At 39.7% G+C, this 21,218-nt stretch overlaps 1 protein-coding gene across 2 annotated transcripts in view; it reads left to right on the forward strand.

Annotated features, from left to right (window-relative positions):
* Positions 1-20,900, forward strand: part of ATP6V1A (ATPase H+ transporting V1 subunit A) — a 59,057-nt gene extending 38,157 nt beyond the window's left edge. For both annotated transcript variants that reach the window (XM_070406220.1, XM_070406221.1), the window contains exons 9-15: positions 2,277-2,399; positions 2,496-2,610; positions 5,298-5,361; positions 6,894-7,097; positions 9,633-9,727; positions 15,861-16,032; positions 18,522-20,900. In XM_070406220.1, coding sequence (XP_070262321.1) covers positions 2,277-2,399; positions 2,496-2,610; positions 5,298-5,361; positions 6,894-7,097; positions 9,633-9,727; positions 15,861-16,032; positions 18,522-18,614 — 866 coding nt within the window. In that variant the 3' untranslated portion in view covers positions 18,615-20,900. The remainder of the gene's footprint in view (positions 1-2,276; positions 2,400-2,495; positions 2,611-5,297; positions 5,362-6,893; positions 7,098-9,632; positions 9,728-15,860; positions 16,033-18,521) is intronic.
* The last annotated feature ends 318 nt before the right edge of the window (positions 20,901-21,218 follow it).

Genomic DNA, 21,218 nt, shown 5'->3' on the forward strand with positions numbered 1-21,218 from the left:
GTGGAATGACCCGTCGCTATGATGTGCACTGACCACCAGGGGGCAGATGCTCAACGCAGGAGCTGCCCCCAGCATGCAGGCCTCAGGCCAGCCAAGGCGGGTGCCAGTGGGGGGCCCCCTGATTGCCCTGCCAGTTGCCCCTCAGAGGGAGGTGACCAGCAGCGGGAGCAGGGCCTGCAAGCAGGTGGCGGCAGGCTGGTCAAGGTGGGTGCCAGCACCCCCCCCCACCCCCCCGATCGCCAGTCACCCCACAGATTGGCCCTGATCACCAGCCAGGCCTAGAGACCCTACCCATGCACGAATTTTGTACACCAGGCCTCTAGTAGTTAATAAACATAAAGAAAAGTTGAGAGAATGTTACAATGAACACCCATACACTCAGCACCTAGAATTATAAATTAACATATTACAATTCTTGCTTTATTAGATGCCTATTTAGTCTGTTTTTCTTTCTTTTTTTTTTTTAAATATATTTTATTGATTTTTTACAGAGAGGAAGGGAGAGAGATAGAGAGTTAGAAACATCGATGAGAGAGAAACATCGATCAGCTGCCTCCTGCACATCTCCTACTGGGGATGTGCCCGCAACCCAGGCACATGCCCTCGACCGGAATCGAACCCGGGACCCTTCAGTCCGCAGGGTCTGATCACCTCCTAACCACTCCGCTCCATCCACTGAGCCAAACCGGTTCTGGCTAGTCTGTTTTTCTTAACTGAGCTATATATTGTCTTTCCTATGTATGTTAATCATTTGAAAACTGCTATAATTGGGTCCAAGGAACTCGTTTTGGATAGTAGTTGTTTTCCCACTGATTTGTAAAAGCTCTTTGAAATTAGTCTTTTATCTGTCGTGAGTTGCAAATGTTTTCCCAGTTTGTTCATATTTTAGTTTTGTCTGAGGGTTTTGTTTTTTCCCCTCTTGTAGGCACCAATCTTTAAGTCTGTGAAACTTCTTTGAGGCTTACTTGTGTATATGTCTCTTCTACCAAGTCTTTCCAATATATACACACAATTGTTAGGAATGCCATCAGGGAAACTTAAAAACATAGCCATGCTTGTATAAAAGCGGATCTGGTCCTATCATCAGATTGAAACATGAAATAATTATTGTGTTTTTTAACCCTTAATAATGATAAGTAATATTTCTTAAAGACTTTGTTCATGGAACCATTTTTTAGAAGCCTCGGAAATCAGTACTTTTTATTCTGAAATAAGTACTATGATAAATAGTTAAGTGCTGAATTTTCCAACAACTATTTTGTTTTACCTACTATAAGCCTCTGATTCTTTGCTAGTAAAATAAAGGAACTGGAGCCATAGATTTTGAGAGTCTTATAATGTAGCAACAACTGTAAATTTCTAATAGCTTAGAGTTGCATAGTTCTTTGTAATTCTTAGAGGGCATTTATATGTGTCTTTTAATCTCATGCATATAGGTAGATAGGGCAAGAGCTTTATTATTTTAACATATTAGGAAACCACACTGGGAAATGAAGTTACTTAGGTAAGGTCAATGACAGAACAGAAACTAGAACCCAGCACTTCTTCCTATAGATTACCTTCTTCAAAGGGGTTTACTATATGTATGATTTTAGAGGACAGGACTTGATCTGCATAGCAGAATGATCTGGATAATTAAGATATTACTCATGTTAATAATATATGCTACTTTTGAAAAATAACCAAACAAACTAATTGTTTGAGGGTTTTTTGGTGTGTATATATGTGACACATAGGCAAAAACTATATTGGAAATTAACTTCAAACTTAATTATATTAATAGGGAAAAGAAGAGAGAAAAAGCCTTTTTCAACCCGTTAGAATGTATATCATATTAAGGTAGACTAGGCTGTGGCAACAAATACACCTTAATACAATTACTCAATAATAATAGATATTTATTTAAGGTGGTTAGGGGACTCTACTCTGTCATTCTGGGCTGGGACCCAGACTAAAAAGAACTCTTTCATTTCAGCGCAGGCCCTCCAGAGCTCCTGGGAACTCGCTCCCTCTCAGTAAGCCAGAAGGAAGATGTGGCTTGCCTGGCAGTGAAACACATTACTTTGATTAGCTACAAGTCAGTTTACATGGCCATATTTAAATGCAAAGGAGGTTATAGGAAATATAATTCATCTGTGTGTCCAAAAGAAGAAGAATAGATTTTGGTGAAACAGCAGATTGTCTCATATACTTCTTGCTTTAAAGTTTTCTCAAGGGTGAAAAAGTCAGGATTATACATTATAGCATTATAACTTATAGTATTCTTCCCAATTTAGGAATTACATTGTCAGAATATTTCCGTGACATGGGCTATAACGTCAGTATGATGGCTGACTCCACCTCTAGATGGGCTGAGGCCCTTAGAGAAATCTCTGGCCGCTTAGCTGAAATGCCTGCAGGTAAGTCTGTGTATCACTTATTATGTAAGCAAAACTGATAGGTTTTCGGGGACTGCCCTAGTACCTCTCTTTTAAAATTGTTTTTTCATTTTTCAGATAGTGGATATCCTGCATATCTTGGTGCCCGTCTGGCCTCTTTCTATGAGCGAGCAGGCAGGGTGAAATGTCTTGGAAATCCTGAAAGAGAAGGGAGTGTCAGCATTGTAGGAGCGTAAGTACCTAAACTATTTACTTTTCAAAGGAGAAAAAGGGTCATTTATTATTTATTTATGTTAATAGGGTCATTTATTTTGAAGAGAAAATACTTAGCCACTCTGGGAGCAGTGATTCTTACCAAGGTTGCACATCAGAGTCATCCAACGAGCTCTCTAGGTCATTTCTTTATGTTCTGGTTCCACAGATGTGACTTGGCTGATTATTACATTTAAGTCACAATATCCTAGGAACAACTTAGAAAATTATAGACATGTTAAGGTAAGATTATATATATAAAAGGCTAAGTGACCGACCGTCCGACCAACAACCGGCTGGTACATATGACACGCACTGGCAATTTAAAAATAAATGTTGACTTGCATGTGCGCGATACATGTAAAGCTCTCACTGGCGCCAATCACACACATGTTTTGATCTGTCATTGTCGATTGTGAATTTGGTTGTTTTTGTTGACATTCAACGTGAACCACAGTGCAATTTATTCATTGACCATCCAACCAACTGGCTGTCCAGTACATATGATGCGCACTGGCAATTTAAAAATAAACGTTGACTCCCTCATGCGCAATACATATAAAGCTCTCACTGGCATCAATCACACGTGTGTTTTAATTTTATGATACTATATTATACTAGAGGCCCGGTGCACGAAATTCGTGCACTGGGGATGGGTGGGGGGTCCCTTAGCCCAGCATGTGCCCTCTTGCAGTCCGGGACCCCTCCCTTGTTACTGCCCAGCTGCTTGCTGCTTCCTACCACTTGGCTTGCTGCTCCTTAGTGCTGCCACAAAGGCCTCGGGTCTGCTGGGTGCCAGGCCTGCCGGTTTGTGTCTCTGATACCCCCAGCAGCCCCAGCACCAAGGTGGCCAGCCTTGGAGCTGCTGGGTACAGGCCACCTGTTGCGTGTTTGTGTCTTCTATCAGGCCCCCAGCAGCCCCAGTACCACCTAAATAACTTAAGGGAAACTTTATTTAGTCTTATTTTAAAAGCAATCTAGTTTAAAAATGAGTTGCAGTTAAGACAGAACAAAGAACATGGTACCTAAGAGTGAGATAGACTGACGGAGGAGAGGCTGGGCACTGGTCAGGGGCTTACATGCCAACTGTTCTCCACCTGGGAAATGATGTAAAATCGGTTTCTTTAGTTTTCTGCTTAATCGTCTTCTCCAGCACTGAGGTCAGAGGAGCTGCCTTCCAGCCCATACGCTGCTTCTCAGAGTCGAAAATTTCGCCATAGGCCTCTGCCTAGGACAGGACCTCTGCACCCCCAGGGTGCATAAACACACAGGGCTTCCATCAGGCTCCGCTGATCCCGGGGCCAGGAGGCCTCTCGGCTCCGCTGATCCAGGCGGCCTGGAGGCCTCTCGGCTCCGCTGATCCAGGCGGCCGGGAGGCCTCTCGGCTCCGCTGATCCAGGCGGCCGGGAGGCCTCTCGGCTCTGCTGATCCAGGCGGCCGGGAGGCCTCTCGGCTCCGCTGATCCCCGGGCCGGGAGGCCTCTCGGCTCCGCTGATCCCCGGGCCGGGAGGCCTCTCGGCTCCGCTGATCCCCGGGCCGGGAGGCCTCGAGGCTCCGCTGATATCGGGGTCAGGAGGCCTCGAGGCTCCGCTGATCCCTGGGCTGGGAGGCCTCGAAGCTCCGCTGATCCAGGTGGCCGGGAGGCCTCTCGGCTCCGCTGATCCAGGCGGCCGGGAGGCCTCTTGGCTCCGCTGATCCAGGCGGCCGGGAGGCCTCTCGGCTCCGCTGATCCCCGGGCCGGGAGGCCTCTCGGTTCCGCTGATCCAGGCGGCTGGGAGGCCTCTCGGCTCCGCTGATTCCCCGGCCGGGAGGCCTCTCGGCTCCACTGATATCGGGGGTGCGAGGCCTCGAGGCTCCGCTGATCCCCGGGCCGGGAAGCCTCTCGGCTCCGCTGATCCCCGGGCAGTGAGGCCTCTCTGCTCTGCGGCTTCAGGGCTGTTTGGCTTCGCTCTACCGCTTGGAGCCTGAGTTTGCAGATTAACCGCCATCTTTTAGCTTCTACTTGAAACATTGTATCTTTTGGAGCTGTTGCTTCAGGAGCTCAGAGCCCCGCAGCTGCAGGCGGGAACCTTGGTTTTCTCTATCGCTGGGGCAACCAAGCATCCTGTTCTCAGCTGCCTGGCTGCCCGCCGCCATCTTGGCTGATAGTTAATTTGCATATACTCACTGATTAGCCAATGAAAAGGGTAGCGGTCGTACGCCAATTACCATGTTTCTCTTTTATTAGTGTAGATATACTATTTTAACATGTAAGTTTTTTCAGTAACGTAATCACCACATGAATTTTCTCCCAATTAATTTCCTTTCAATGTGCACGAATCGTGCAGCGGGCCACTAGTATTATGATAAAAACCAAGTGCAGATTCACGATCACTATTTAAAGCACACTTTGTTCTCAGAGCTTGTCTTTCCTTCCTGCTTCATCTGTGTGATTAGAATAATGAAACTGCTTGTAATAAATATCTGTCTCATTTCTCATACTAGCAGGTATTTAATGATTCTTATTTGTTCTGGTTTCTATTTAAGATTTTTATGTAAAATTTTCTTTCCAAAGGTCATTACTAAAGTTATTTATATTAAAAAGCCATTTACATTAAAATTGACTTTCATATACAAGTTATTTTTCATAAGCATCCCTAATGACTATATTTTTTCTTTTAAATTTAGAGTTTCTCCACCTGGTGGTGATTTTTCTGACCCAGTTACATCTGCTACTCTTGGTATTGTTCAGGTATATCTTTTCTAGTATAGTTAACTTCCGAGCTTGGCACCACCCTCCACCTCCATGGGGTGTTCTAATGTTATCCAAATCATCATGAAGTATTTAATATAGTCACTAAAGAGTAGGCGATGGTCAAGTCTATTTTAGTGTTTTATGAACATTCTTATCACTGAAAGCCTCAATGCTGTCTGTTCCTTCTTAGCTCTTTACCTGGGGTTTATAATAAATAATATCTATAAGTGGGAAATGTATCCGAGGTAGCAAAGTTTTATTAGCGTTAGAGTAATACTAACCTTTAAGTTAGAGTAATTTTAAAGTATTTTAAAGCAACTTTATTTTTTAATTGATTTTAGAGAGGGGTAGGGAGAGAGAAACATCGATATGAGAGATAAGCATTAATTGATTGCCCTGACTGGGAATCAAACCTGACACCTTTGGTGTACATGGTGACACTCCAGCCAAATGAGCCACACTGACCAGGGCGACTTAGAATAACTTTAGATGTGGAAACAAATGAGCTCCAAAATGTGTAATGGTAAAAACTCAGTGGCAGTTTTTTTCCCCTCCTGGTAGTAATTCAGGGCTCCTTCCATCCTGTGGCTCTACTATCTCCTAGCCTGATAATTGTCTGCATCTGGCCGGCACAAAGGGAACCTAGAGAAGGCACACCTTTCTGAACCTTTGGCTCAGACCAGGTACTCCATTCATTCTGCTAGCCAAACCAGACAAAAGCAAAGCTGGAAAAATGTAGTTTCTGCCTAGGCAGATGCTTCCCAATGACAAGGCTTAAATGTTAGTGGATATCTAGCCAACTTAGCCATTAAAAGAAGCCTAAATGAAAGATGTGTACAAATAGGGCTGTGGTGGGGGGAAAAAAGTTGATGTACTCATAAGTATATGTATTATTCATGTGGGAAAAATAAAATATTTGCTTATGTTTTTGTCAATATTATATTAAAGGAAATGGCAGAGGCTAAATTTGCAACTCTCAAAGACCTTAACTTTTGCTAAAAAATTGAGTTTTAAATTGTAGGGAAAGGGGGAGCAAGTTAGGGATGTATAAAATACACATGAATGTTTGGCCTCAGAAAAATAACTGTTAGGTCTTACTGAATTGGCCCTTCATGATAGGGAACTAAATTTAACCAGAACATTTAGAGATTTTTTTAATCAAAGGGAGTGTTTATTCTATCTCAATGGGCATTTTCTGGTTCATCTGTTTATATTGCACCATAATAATCTTCAAAACAATAAATTTTTCTTTTTGCTACTTGATTTGATACACTATTAAGGAAATTCAGATAAATTTTGATTTATATGTACTATGCATCCTGAATTGAAAGGAGTATATTTTTTAATTGCAAGTTTTATTCTATTTCAATTATACTTAAACTAAAAATATACATTATTTGCCCCCCAAAATATATGCAATTACATATTAAAACAAAATATACCTCAATACATTTTTTTAAAACTTTTATTTTTTAAGAGAAATTATTCTTAAAATGATTGAAAGTTTGCTTGTTTTGTTTTTCAATCAGGTCTTCTGGGGCTTAGATAAGAAACTAGCTCAACGTAAGCATTTCCCCTCTGTCAACTGGCTAATCAGCTACAGCAAGTATATGCGTGCCTTGGATGAGTACTATGACAAGCACTTCACAGAGTTTGTTCCTCTGAGGACCAAAGCTAAGGAGATCCTGCAGGAAGAAGAAGATCTAGCAGAAATTGTACAGCTTGTGGGAAAGGTGAGTTATAAAATCCCACTGGAGCCCTGACCGGTTTGGCTCAGTGGATAGAGTGTCGGCCTGCAGACTGAAGGGTCCCAGGTTCGATTCCGGTCAAGGGCATGTACCTTGGTTGCGGGCACATCCCCAGTAAGGAGTGTGCAGGAGGCAGCCGATCGATGTTTCTCTCTCATTGATATTTCTAACTCTCTATCCCTCTCCCTTCCTCTCTGTAAAAAATCAATAAAATATATTTTTTAAAAATCCCACTGGAGTGTTGTAAGTACAGCTAGAACGTTGGATATGCAGATTCTGCTTAGCAAAATGAGTACTTACGAAATATTTTTAAACTAATAGCATTTATAGATTATTTCTTTATTTTGGCAGATATTTGAGAGACCTACTTGTGTTGTGAAAGGTAAAATAGTGATTATTGCTTTGATTTTTCTATTGATGAGTAGCAAATCACTCTCATACTTAGTGACTTAAAGTGTTTTATTACTCATGGTTTTGGGTTTGATGGCCTCAGTTGGGTGTTCTTGCTTGGGATCCACATACAGTTGTGGTCATATGATGGCTCAAGCTGGAGTTATTTGAAAGTTTCTTCCTTCACATGTCTTGTGCTGGGGTTGGGATGGCTGGAATAGTTAAGGGTTGGCTGGGCATTTCTGTCTCTATGTAGCATGTTCAGGGCTCTCAAAGTGAGTATTAAAAGAGAAAGAAAGTAGAAGCCACCAGCCTCTTAAGCCAGAGCCCCAAAACTAGTATGTGATTTCTGTCATTAATTTGGTCAAAGCAGTTTAGAGAGCTTGCCCACATGCAAGGGGAGGGGCTTTCACTTCAGAGTGGTCAGTTAAGAGAAGTAACTAAATTGTTAGAGCCTTTATATTCTTTTCAGTCACTTATAGCACTTAACATGGTCCTGGTTTTATTGTAGGTGAGAAAAAACTTTTTTTTTTTTTAATTCTTTACCCGAGGAGATGTTTATTGATTATATATGGAGGAGGAGGAGAGAGAGGGAAAGAAGAAACATCAGTTGGTTACACCCCAACCTGAACCCGCAACCTAGGTCCATGCCCTGACCTTTTGGTATATGGGATGACGCTCCAAGCATCTGAGTTACCCAGCCAAGGCTTGATTTACTTTTATTTCTTGAAATAGACTGTACCTGTCACCAACCGAATTAGAGGGGATAGAAGTAGGATCTATTAAAATACATTTTTTCAGGAGCACTATGACTAAGAAAGATTGGATTTGACCCACCATGACCTTCCTAGTTAGAAATCTTGCCTGGCCAGTGTGGCTTGGTGATTGAGCGTCAACCTATGAACCGGGAGGTCACAGTGTGATTCTGGTCAGGGCACATGCCCAGGTTGCAGGCTCCATCCCTGTAGGGGCGTGTAGGTAGCAGCCAATCAATGATTGTCTGTAATCATTGATCTCTCTCTCTGTCTCTCTCTCTCTCCCTTTCTTTCTGAAATCTATAAAAATGTATTTTTTTAAAAAAAGAAAAAGTTCAGGGGTGGTTAATCGGGGTAAAAAAGGAGACATGTAATACTTTAAACAATAAAAGTTGTTGGATTTTGAAAAAAAAGTTATCTACATATCACTGGTTGAATTTTATCCAATATCAAGACTGTTCCTTATTACTTCCAATGTAAATTTTTAATTGTTTCTGCATTTTTAAGCTCATTTAAAATGTTTCACTATCTTTCAACTTTCATTGTCCTTGTATACATTTTTAAAAATAAATTCAGCCTTCTCTCTATAAAAAAGTTCAAGGATCTGATGTGTGGTTATATAAAAAAAAAGAAAGAAAGAAATCTATTATCAGATCACCCTGTGAGGTTACTTTCGATCACTGAACATGTACATACCCCCTTTTTTATCTGCAAGGATTTGTCACAAAAATACAAATACTGTGTGATTCCACTTATATAAGGTATCTAAAGTAGTGAAATTTGTAGAAAAAAGAAAGTAGAATGGTGTTTACCAGAGACTGAGGGGGTGGCGGGGGGGAGTAGGAGGAAAATAGAGTTGTTATGTAAACTCTAATGGATATAGAGTTTCAGATTTGTACAATGAAGTTATGAAAATCTGCCCTAGCTAGTTTGGTTCAGTGGACTGAAGGGTCCCGGGTTCGATTCCAGTCAAGGGCACATGCCCAGGTTTCGAGCTTGATCCCCAGTTAGAGGCGTGCAGGAGGCAGCCGTTCAATGATTCTCTCTCATCATTGATGTTTCTATCTCTCACTCTTCCTTCCTCTCTGAAATCAACAAAAATATATTTTAAAAAATGTTTGAAAATCTGTTTCACAATAGTGTGAATATATTATACACTACTGAACAACACTTAAAAAATAGTGAAGATGATAAATTTTGCATTATGTTTTTTACCACAATAAAAGAGAACATCAATAAAAAATAGTTATAAAGTGAATTTATAAATGGTAGATGATTGTGTGTGATCAGATAAATTCTGCTTGCTCATTGATTACAACCATGGTCCCACATTATGGAAGTAAATTTCTAAAATTATATATTTTTTCTCTTCTAGGCTTCTCTAGCAGAAACAGATAAAATCACTCTGGAGGTAGCCAAACTTATCAAAGATGATTTCCTACAACAAAATGGATATACTCCTTATGACAGGTAACCTATCCTGCTATTTCGTCTTTTATATATATATAATTTTTATTTTTTAATTACAGTTGGTGTACAATATTATATTAGCTTCAAGTGTACAACTAGTGATTAGATGTTTATATGCCTTACAAGTGATCACCTTGATAATTCTAGTATCCATCTGACACCGTACATAGTTATTACAATACTATTGACTATATTTCTTAGGCCGTACATTACATCCCCGTGACTATTCTGTAACTACCAATTTGTACCTCTTAATTCCTTCACTTTCAAAATGTTTTCTGTATTTATGAGTCTGTTTCTGGTCGACTTGTTTGTTTATTTATTTTTTTAGATTCCCCATCTAAGTGAAATTATACGACATTTGTCTTTCTCTGACTTACTTCACTCAGCACAATACCCTCTATGTTGAGCCATGTTGTTGCAGATGGCAAGATTTCATTCTTTTTTATAAATAACTAAGTCATATTCCATTGTTCGTATACACCACTTCTTTTTTTTTTAAATATATTTTATTGATTTTTTACAGAGAGGAAGGGAGAGAGATAGAGAGCTAGAAACATCAATGAGAGAGAACCATCCATCAGCTGCCTCCTACACACTCCCCACTGGGGATGTGCCCGCAACCCAGGTACATGCCCTTGACCGGAATCGAACCTGGGACCTTTCAGTCCGCAGGCCGACGCTCTATCCACTGAGCCAAACCGGTTTTGGCCGTATACACCACTTCTTTATCCATTCATCTCTCGATGGACACTTAGGTTGCTTCATATCGTGGCTATTGTAAATAATGCTACAGTGAATATATGGATGTATATGTCTTTTTGATTTAGTGTTTTGGATGTCTTCCAATAAATATCTAGAAGTGGAATTGCTGGGTCCTTTGTAGTCTCTTGTTATAGCCTTTGTTTTTAAGTATTTTTTTTCATATAAATATTGCTACCCCAGATTTTTTTTCTTATTTTTATGAAGTATCTTTTTCCATCCATTTCCTTTCAGTGTGTATGTGTCTTTTAATCTGAAATAAATATCTTATAGACAGCCTATGTAGGGATCTCGTTTTGTTATCCACTCAGCCTCCATATCTTCTTTGCTTGGAACATTTGATCAATTTGCATTTAAAGTATTTGCTGATAGATATATATTTATTGCCATAATACTGATTTGGTGGTAATGAACTACTTTAGCTTTTTCTTGTCCGGAAAACTTTTTATTTCTCCTTCAGTTCTTTTTTTTTTTTTTTTAAATATATTTTTATTGATATCAGAAAGGAAGGGAGAGAGATATAGAAACATCAGTGATGAGTGAGAACCATTGATCGGCTCCCTCCTGCACAGCCCCTACTGGGGATTGAGCCCACAACCCAGGCATGTGCCCTTGACCGGAATCGAACCTGGAACCTTCAGTCTGCAGGCCGGCGCTCTATCCACTGAGCCAAACTGGCTGGGACTCTCCTTTCTTAACGATAACTTTCTGAGTAGTGTAATGTTGCTTGTAGGTCTTTGCTTTTTATGACTTTGAATATTTTAGGTCAATCCCTTCTGGTCTGCAAAGTTTCTGTTGAGAAAACAGCTGACAGTCTTATGGGAGCTTTCTGGTGGATAAACTAACTGCTTTTTTCCTGCTGCTTTTAAGGTTTTCTCTGTCTTTAACATTTGACATTTTAATTATGATGTATCTTGGTGTGGGGTTCTTTTGGTTCATCTTGCTTGGGACACTCTGCTTCCTGGACTTGTGTGTCTATTTATTCACCAAGCTAGAAAAATTTTTTGTCATTTTTTCAAATACCTTTTCAATTCCTTCCTCTCCTCCTTCTGGTACCCCCATGATGCATGCAAATGTTAGTATGCTTGAAGTTGCCTCTCAGGCTCCTTAAACTATCCTCATTTTTCTGGATTATTTTTTCTTTTTTCATTCTAATTTTCTGCTTCCTTATCTTCCAAATCTCTGATTTGATCTTCTGCATCACGTATTCTGTAATGTATTCTTCATTTTAGTTAGTGTAGCCTTCGTTTCTGACTGGTTCTTTTTTACTTCTCTATATCCATTTATCTATTTTTATGTTTTATATCTCTTTGTTGAAGTTCTCACTAAGTTCACTGAGCATCCTTATAACCAGTGTTGCTTTTTTTAAATTTAAATTCTTTATTGTTTAATGTATTACATAAGTCTCCTTTTTCCCCCATTGACCTCTCCCCGGTCACCTCCATCCCCCAGCACATGCCCTCACTCCCAATCCAACCCCATCTGTGTCCATTGGTTATGCTCATATGCATGCATACAAGTCCTTTATAACCAGTGTTTTGAACTCTGTATCTGATAGATTGCTTGTCTCCATTTTGTTTAGTTTTTTACTAGAGTTTTGTTCTGTTCTTTTATTTGGGATTTATTTCTTTGTCTCCTCATTTTGGCTCTCTCCCTGTATATGTATTTCTGTATTAGGTAGAGCTGCTACATCTCCTGGTCCTGGTAGAGTGACTCTGTGTAGTAGGTGTCTGGTAGGGCCCAGTGGCTTGGTCTCTCTAGTAACTCAAGCTGTGCACTTCCCGTGCCCCCTACCCCCTTGTGGGCTATGTGCATCCTTCTGTTGCAGTTGCGCCTTGATTGCTGTTGACACATCACTAGTTAAGATTTACGCCCAGGCCTATTGGCTGCAAGGAATGCTATGGTTATAGTGGAGGAGCTGCTATGCAGGAGCCCACGTCATGTTGCAGGAATTGCTTCAGCAGGGATCTGGCCCTCAATGACTTTGCCCCTTGAGTGTGTAGCTCGTGGAGGTGGTTCGGTGGTGCTCAGTGTGGTCTGAAGCTGTCCACTGGGGGTGTTGGTTTTGGGCCCTTCCAGGAGGTGCAGGCTAAGGTTAGCTGTTGCCTGTGCCCTGCCTGGGGTCACCTGGCAGGAGCTACAAAGTGATTTGCAGGTGGCTACTATTTGTGCTGAGCTTGAAGATGCTTGGGATAGGCGAAACTAGGAACTGCTGCTTGTGTCGGACCTGGGGCCACTTAGCTATAGCTAAGCATGCTGAAACTAGAGACTGCTTGTTTGGAATTTGTGAATCTTTGAGCCATTTTGCTAAGTTTGCTTTATGATCCCAGCCAGGCCATTTGTATGTAAAAGTCACTGGAAATAGCAAGTTGGATGGGGCAGCATCTCAGGGAATTATTAAGTTGGGTGAACAACCAGGTTGATGGAGACTCAGATATGGCTCCCACCTGCCCACTTTGTGTGGAGAAAGGGCTCAGCAAAGGCACAGTGGCCTCTGCCAGCACTTATGTCTGGGAGAAAGCTGCCCCTCCAGCTCTCACCGTGAATACAGAGAATTCAGTGCCTCCCTGTATGTCCTAGGCACCTTTCATGATGCTGCCCCAGTGCTGGAGCTCAGTGCGGGTGAGTCTGAGTAAGTCCGTGCGTGGGCCCTTTAAGAGGAACTGCCTGGGACTCCAGAATCCTCTGTCTCACTCAGCCACAATCCTTGCTGGTTTTTATAGCCAGAAGTTATGGGGACTATTCTTCCTAGCACTGGATCCCTGGGCTGGGGGGCCTGGTATGGGGATGGGACCCCTTGTTCCTCAGGGAGGCCCTAAGCAACAGAAATATCTCTGATTTTCATCCGACACATGGGTGCAGGACCAGATTGTTTGGAGTCTCCATCCCTCCCACCAGTCCACATGCTTCTTCTTTATATCCTTATAAAGAATATAGGACTTCTGTCCAGCTAGATTTCAAGTAGTTGGATGTGTGTGCCACATTTACCTACACTGCCAAATTGATTGGAAGCACCACTATTCCTTTTTTATTTGAGGATTTTCTATTGAGGTGTTTTTGGTTTTTTTAGATTTTTTAAAAAATTTTATTTATTGATTTGAGAGAGAGAGAGAGATATCAATGTTTTCCATTTATTTATGCATTCATTGGTTGATTCTTGATTAGAGGTTGGACCTGCAACCTTGGCATATTGGGACAACACTCTAACCAACTGAGCCAGGGCTCTATTGAGTTTTGAAGAAGAAGCTGCCTACATTGAAAACCACTTTTATTTTCATGGCAGACATCTAACCATCTAATAAGTCCCCTTGTCTTGATTTTGCTCATTTGTCCAATTATGACAAACTAGGGGCCCAGTGCACGAACTCGTGCACCTTGAAAAGGAACTGTGGGCCGAGAGGCTGCGGTGGGCATAGGGGTGGGTCTTGGCCCATTCTCTGCGCCCCCATCCAGCCCCTCCTGCCACGGCCCCTGGTTCCCTGTCTGCCGGCAGCCCCGCTCCCACCGCCACTGCTCCCATATGCTGACAGTGCCAGTCCCGCTCACACCCACTGACAGCGTGGAGCTATTAGGGCCAGTGCCAGCAGCGGGTGTGAGAAGCGGGTGCGAGAAGTGGGTGGGAGAGGCAGCTGCCAACCCCGATCGCCCCTCAGGGGCAGGGGGAGGTGGAGAAGCCCTGAGGGGCGATTGGGGCTGTGGCAGCCGTCGCTCGCACTGCTGACAGCACCAAGTGATCAGGGCCGGTGCCGGGCGCCGGCAGCAGGTGCAAGCGCTGGGCAGGACCCCGGCTTGCGGGAGCAAAGAATTTTCTGTAACCACCAGAGGCTGGCCCAGATAACAGCAATTGGCACCCCACCTTAGTCTGGTGCCCCCACTCACCTGCTCCACTATCCCGCTGCGGCCGATGCCCGCCATGTTTCATGTATGCCCCCTGGTGGTCAGCGCACAGTTGTTCGGTCTACTTGCATATTAGAGTTTTATATATAGAGATAAGCAAGACCATCTTTAATTAGATTAAATTGTGGCTTAATGTGCAGAGCCTGGGTGGGGATCATTGCCTCCTTCAGAAACTTTTCCCACTATATCTTTCCACTGCCCATGCCTCCTCTACTCTTTTCCTAAATAATTTCTGCTTTCCTGTCTTATTTCACAAGCGTCTGTTCTTTTTTTTTCTACCAAAGTTCCTAATAGGTGCCCTGCCCTAACAGTACTATTTTTGTCCTGCTCAGTGCTTGTTTTGTGGGGTGTTTTTTTTTAACTTTTGTGTCTGCTATAACATGGCTTAAAGTTCTTATTTCCTTTAAACTTTGATAATTTGGCCCATTCACCATAGGCTGGCTTTTCCCTCCTCAAATCATATTTGGCCTTATGTAAGACTGAAGAGGGAACTGAACAAATAGGATTTCCAAAATGTAGGACAAGCAGAAAATATGACAATATAATCAGTAAGACTCAAAAATCTATCACAGAGACTTAAGAAGCTCTAGCAACTACCTACACAAACATAACTCAATAAGGGAACAACTCTTTGGAAGGAGTGTGATAGAGAGTATTCATGAAATTATGTATGCGAATGTGTTTAAATATGTCAGAAAGTCGATAAAAGTGTGTGACTACAGTTGAATATTAGCTTGCATGTCTTCATTATTAAAAGATATGGTTAAATGAAAACGAACTCCTTAATGTGGAAGAGGGCTTACTATTAACTTTAGGAAATTGCCATTTCATGTTTCTTATTCATTATACCTTAACCTGCTATCACAAGGGAATCTTTACAACTCAGTTATTTTACGACCTAGGGCAGTGATGGCGAACCTACGACACGCATGTCAGAGGTGACACGTGAACTCATTTTTTTGGTTGATTTTTCTTTGTTAAATGGCATTTAAATATATAAAAGAAATATCAAAAATATAAGTCTTTGTTTTACTATGGTTGCAAATATCAAAAAATTTCTATATGTGACAGGCACCAGAGTTAAGTTAGGGTTTTTCAAAATGCTGACACGCCAAGCTCAAAAGGTTCGCCATCACTGACTTAGGGCATTCCTTTAACGGCATTGTACAAAAACAAATCCTCAAAGAGATTAGATTATAGTAGTACTATTATTGTTCTTAAAATATAAACATCATTTTTTACATTAAAAAATATATTTCTCCATTTACTATCCATTCCCTATTCTGAGACATCTTTGTCCAAAAACTGGTCTTTTCCACTATTTTTTCATTCATTATATATCATCTAATTATTTTAAGTAACCTGCATATTTAAGTAAAGAAGCTAATGCTCTCATATTTTATAAAGTTTTACATTAAGAATGAACCTGCTTTGGATTTTGTTTTGTTAATTATTTTGGCTGTTTTTACCCTAGGTTCTGCCCATTCTACAAGACAGTTGGGATGCTGTCCAACATGATCGCATTTTATGATATGGCCCGTAGAGCTGTTGAAACCACTGCCCAGAGTGACAATAAAATCACATGGTCCATTATCCGTGAGCACATGGGGGAGATCCTCTATAAACTTTCCTCCATGAAATTTAAGGTATATTTAGTTTCTGCTGTAACTTTTTTTTAGTAGGAAATGTTTCTTTTTATTTTTTTTAACTACTTGAGTCCTGAACCTGGTGTATAAAACTTACATTTATCATTTCCACGCATGCTCAGGTTATGTAAAACCAGGGCAGATCTCAAAGTTATGTTCAAATAGGAATGCTGGTGCTAAAAATTATAGTATGTCATGTCTAAAATAAATGCTGATACATCTCTTTTAAAAAATATATATATATGTTTATTGATATCAGAGAGGAAGGGAGAGGTAGAGCGAGATAGAAACATCAATGATGAGAGAGAATAATTGATTGCCTCCTGCATTCCCCCTACAGGGGGAATTGAGCCCGCAACCCAGGCATGTGCCCTTGACCAGAATTGAACCTGGGACCCCTCAGTCCACAGTCCAATGCTCTATCCACTGAGCCAAACCAGAGAGGGCTCTCTTTTGTTTTAACTGCCAGGCAGTTTAGTGCTAAAGTCATTGCTGAGCAGCAATTACCTTACCTCATCTGCCTATTCACATCCAATCCTATGCGCATCCAAAATGACTTCTGTTGTTTACTTCTTTTAAGTATCCTATTACATAATATTTTTAACTTTTAAGTGGACTGTAATTCTTTTGGAAGTACACAGATATAACTAGATAATTAAATGAAATTATCAGTGGAACCTCAAATGTATAGGATTGTTTTTAAATATTTTATTAATTGGATTATATTTATTTATTTATTTATTTATTTTAATATATTTTATTGGTTTTTCACAGAGAGGAAGGGAGAGGGATAGAGAGTTAGAAACACTGATGAGAGAGAAAGATCCATCAGCTGCCTCCTGCACGCCCCCCACTGGGGATGCGCCTGCAACCAAGGTACATGCCCTTGACCGGAATCGAACCTGGGACCCTTCAGTCCTCAGTCCGACGCTCTATCCACTGAGCCAAACCGGTTCGGCTATTTCTGAGTTATAATATCCAAGTATATTTAATCACCTACTGAGAAATTGAGAATGATTCTCTCAATGTGTGTGTGTGTGTGTGTGTGTGTGTGTGTGTGTGTGTATATATATATATATATATATATATATATATATATGGTGTTGTTTGCACAAAGGTTGAAAGTAAACCTGTACAGTAGACACTCACTGAATCAAGACTTTTAAAATATTCATACCCTTGAGTCCTGTCATTCTACTTCAAAGCATATAACCCAAGGAAATAATCAGATTTTCATATGGATTTATGTCCAAGGTTGTTTATTAAACTTCTTAAATGTCATCCAAGAGTGGATAAGTACAATGTGGCATGTGCATTAGGATAAGAATATTATCAAGTCATTACATGTTTCTTTTGAAAGAATATTCAAAGACATGGGGAAATGCTTATGGTGTAATGAAGGAGGAAATCAGTTGCAAAGAAATTCTGTATATAATTTGATTCAAATTTTATTTTCAAAAATTAAATATTTATAGGAACAAGAAAAAAAATATGGATGTAATAATAATAGTGATGATTTCTGGTAGTGTGATTAAAGGTAATATCTTTTTTTTATTTACATGCACATTATATCAAATTAATATCACAGTTGCTTTTTTAAAATATTTTTTTATTGATTTTCAGAGAGAGAGGAGGGAGAGGGAGAGAAACATTGATCGGTTGCCTCTTGTACACACCCATACCAGGACCAAACCCGCAACCTGGGCATGTGCCCTGATCGGAAATTGAACCGATGACCTTTCGGTATATGGGATGATGCTCAACCAACTGAACCACACTGGCCAGGGCAACATCACAATTGCTTTTTAATGTCATTACATTTCTTCTGTAGCATTATTTTGTTGCTGGAGAGTAATATTCTCCTATTTTTAAGCACTTAGGAAATTTCCAGTTGTTGGTATAGCAACTTTGTTCATGCAGTTAGCTTTGTGAATTTTCCTAGTATAGATTCCCAGAAGTGGAATGATTGTGTCAGAGAGCTTAAGCATTTTAAAGTCTTTTTATACATGTTACTCAATTAAGTTGCTTTCCATAAGGATTTTAACTGTGGTGCATTTTAAGATTATTTTAGAAATCTTACTTTTGTGTCTCAATGTAATTCTATCAGACATTGAATAGTAAATGTCTAGTTTGACTAAATTAATTCCAACTATTATGTATGCAGTGAAATGCATTTAATATGTGATGCTGCATAATTTTCCAATATTTTGCATGTTGTTGAGGATAAATTATTGGTCATTGAGTACAGTTAGTAGGCAAAATACAATATTGAAATTTTATTTCTGTTTGGTTGGGGTATTACACCATTTACACATTTCTACCCTTAAAAGAAAAAAAGGGAAATAAGGATAATTTTCACTCCTGCCTGTTGTTTACCAGTGTACCTCAATTAACCTAGTACTCAAAATATATTAAATATAAGCAACTTACTACATGTTCTGAAAGTTATTTCCCAAATGTAAATTGAATTCTGTCATGTCTTTTTTCAGGATCCAGTGAAAGATGGTGAGGCAAAGATCAAGGCCGACTATGCACAGCTTCTTGAAGACATGCAGAATGCATTTCGTAGCCTTGAAGATTAGAACTGTGATTTCTTCCTTCCTTTTCCTCAGCAAGCTCTCATATGTGTATATTTTCCTAAATTTCCCATCTCAGACCTTTTGCTGCTTTACTGTGCAGCTTTGAGACTAGTGCAGCTTTATGCCCCTTATCATTTGTTTCCCTGTTTATTTTGTAGGTCTTATACAAAACATTCCTTTGTTCCAGTGTTCCTTTCTCCAAAGTGGTGAATGTAGAAAATATGATATACAATGGCTACACTACTGTAAATTTGTATGTAGGCTGACGTCCCTCCTTGTCCTAGGTTTGCCCTTTCCTCATCGCCACTAAATTTAAACGAGACTACTGCATGTACTGTCTTTGCAGTGAATTGGGGATGAAAGGTCAGTTTTCTTTACATTGTGACAGGTACTTTGTGAAATGATTTGATATCTGTCTACATGGCAAGTTTATTTGCAGCTTAGCATTTTGCTAAGTAACTGCTTTGCAGGAAATATTTGCTTTTTTAATAACATAAATGATTAATGTTTCAGTTTTGCATTGCTTCCCCAGCATAAATCAGGAATATTTATGGGGAACTGTTAGGAACTATGTTGTTTTTAAAACAGGCATTTTGGGGGCTCAGCATAATATATGGATCAGTACCCTCTAAAAAAGTGAAAAAGGAGCCAGATGGTCAAATTTAGATTAACATCATCTTGTTAAAGCTTATTTTGTCTCACTAGGAAAAATTCAGTATCAAGGACTATTCTGCATTATTAGGAAAGTCTTTTTAAAATTACATTTAGAACAATCACCAAGAACTTGATCCCCATTATACCCTTTTTCTTTTCCTCAAACATCTTAGAAGCCTGAGCTTCTAAGAATCATGTGGCAGTGTGATGGACACTAAAATGTCACAGAGAAGATATTTAGGAGTAGTCAAAGGCTGTTTGCACATTTAAGGACCGGCTGGGCTATCGTGATCCTTGGGACCAGAGTGGCATTATGTTTTTTCAAGATAATAGCGTGTGTCATATGTCCACATGTTTGTTCCCTTATTGAATTTTTGAACAACCAGTTTACTAATTATAGAAAATAATACTTTCTTTCATGTGGGTTTTGATTCATTTGCTCACAAGAGTCCTCAGAATATCTGTAGCCATAGCAGCATAACAGTTTCCATTTGGTTGAATAGGGATAAAATTGATTCTCGTATCTGCTGATAGCAGAATCTGAGTCAAGTGAAAAAAGATCATTTCTGTCTGTCTTTTAAGTATTTGTACAATAAGGCTCATCACAGAACAGCCGAGAGCAACAGTTTTCCATTAACTCTTTCTGACCAACAGTGCTGACACCATTCCTTCCTCTTTCTGAGAGGAAAGGGCATGTGAACGTGTCTAACAATCTCAAATATCCCAATGTAATAGCATAAATAAAGTATTTATTTTATGCCTTAATATGTTGTTATTTAAATATTTAGGTAATGTAGTTCTTTTGTTCTGATAAGGAAAGATGCAGGCAGTAGAGAATTCAGCTCTAGTTTGTTTAAATCCTTGCAAATTGCATGTTTTTACAGTTCAGGACAGGTATTCTTCCATACAACTTTTTATAACCTTTCAGAATACTGGAAGATAAAAATTTTGCAATGGTTTGTTGAGGTGTGGACTTAATGGTGCTGCTTAATCAGTTGGCTTCCAATGTGGCCTCCTACCCAAAAGCCCTAAGACCAGTGGAAATTAAAATAATTTCAAAAACTTTCTTATCTACCTTAAATTTAACAGCAAACTAGAATTGTGATGGGAATGAATAATAGGATGAAGAAAGTTTGACCAAGTTTTTTGGGGGTTTTTTTTTGTTTTGTTTTGTTTTGTTTTTGTAGTTCTGAATTTGCAGTATACGTTCTTTACTACTTTTTAAGAATGTTGATGTTTGGATGTGAAAATGCTAGAGAAACTATGCTCAGATATTCATTTTAAGTGTCCCTTCACCTATATGTTGTAGAATTCAGATTGGTCACTAATCATATTTCTTTAGTACGAATGTGTTAAAATTGCAACAGTCTTTTAAAAATGATGCAGTTCTGTATTTATTGTGCTGTGCCTGGTCCTAAGTGGAGCCAGTTAAACAAGTTTCTTATGTATTTTTCCAGTGTTAAATCTCACACATTGTGCCCTTTAGAAATTTCCTTCCATCCTAAAGAATGAATAGAAGAGACCACACATATATATATATATTGCCTCCTCATCCTTGAGATTTCACTCTCTTTATGTGAAAAGTTGTGCATAATTGTTAAAATCTATGAAAAAATAAAAGTGGATTTAAATTAACTTTTTTTTTTCTGTGTGTGTGTGTGTATGTGTGTGTGTGGCAAGATCTGCTAGAAAACATGCCACCTTGTTGTATTTTGATGATGTTTTCAGTATGATTTTTAAATTTTTTATTTCTCCCTTTCTTTATAGATTGTTACTTAAGATAATGAAATTGAATTGGGGCTCTCACTATAGACTGCAAAAAGTCCTATAATCATATACACTATGATTTGGAAATGTAGTACACAAAATCCCATACCATTCTGAATATTGTTTTAAATTAAAGAAGCAAATGATTTGTAAAACACACTTATAAATTAAAGGAGATAGTGGTAC

The sequence above is a fragment of the Myotis yumanensis genome, unplaced genomic scaffold (genome assembly GCF_028538775.1).
Source record: "Myotis yumanensis isolate MYYU_CA2020_CCGP unplaced genomic scaffold, mMyoYum1.0.hap1 SCAF_2, whole genome shotgun sequence".
Lineage (NCBI taxonomy): Eukaryota > Metazoa > Chordata > Mammalia > Chiroptera > Vespertilionidae > Myotis > Myotis yumanensis.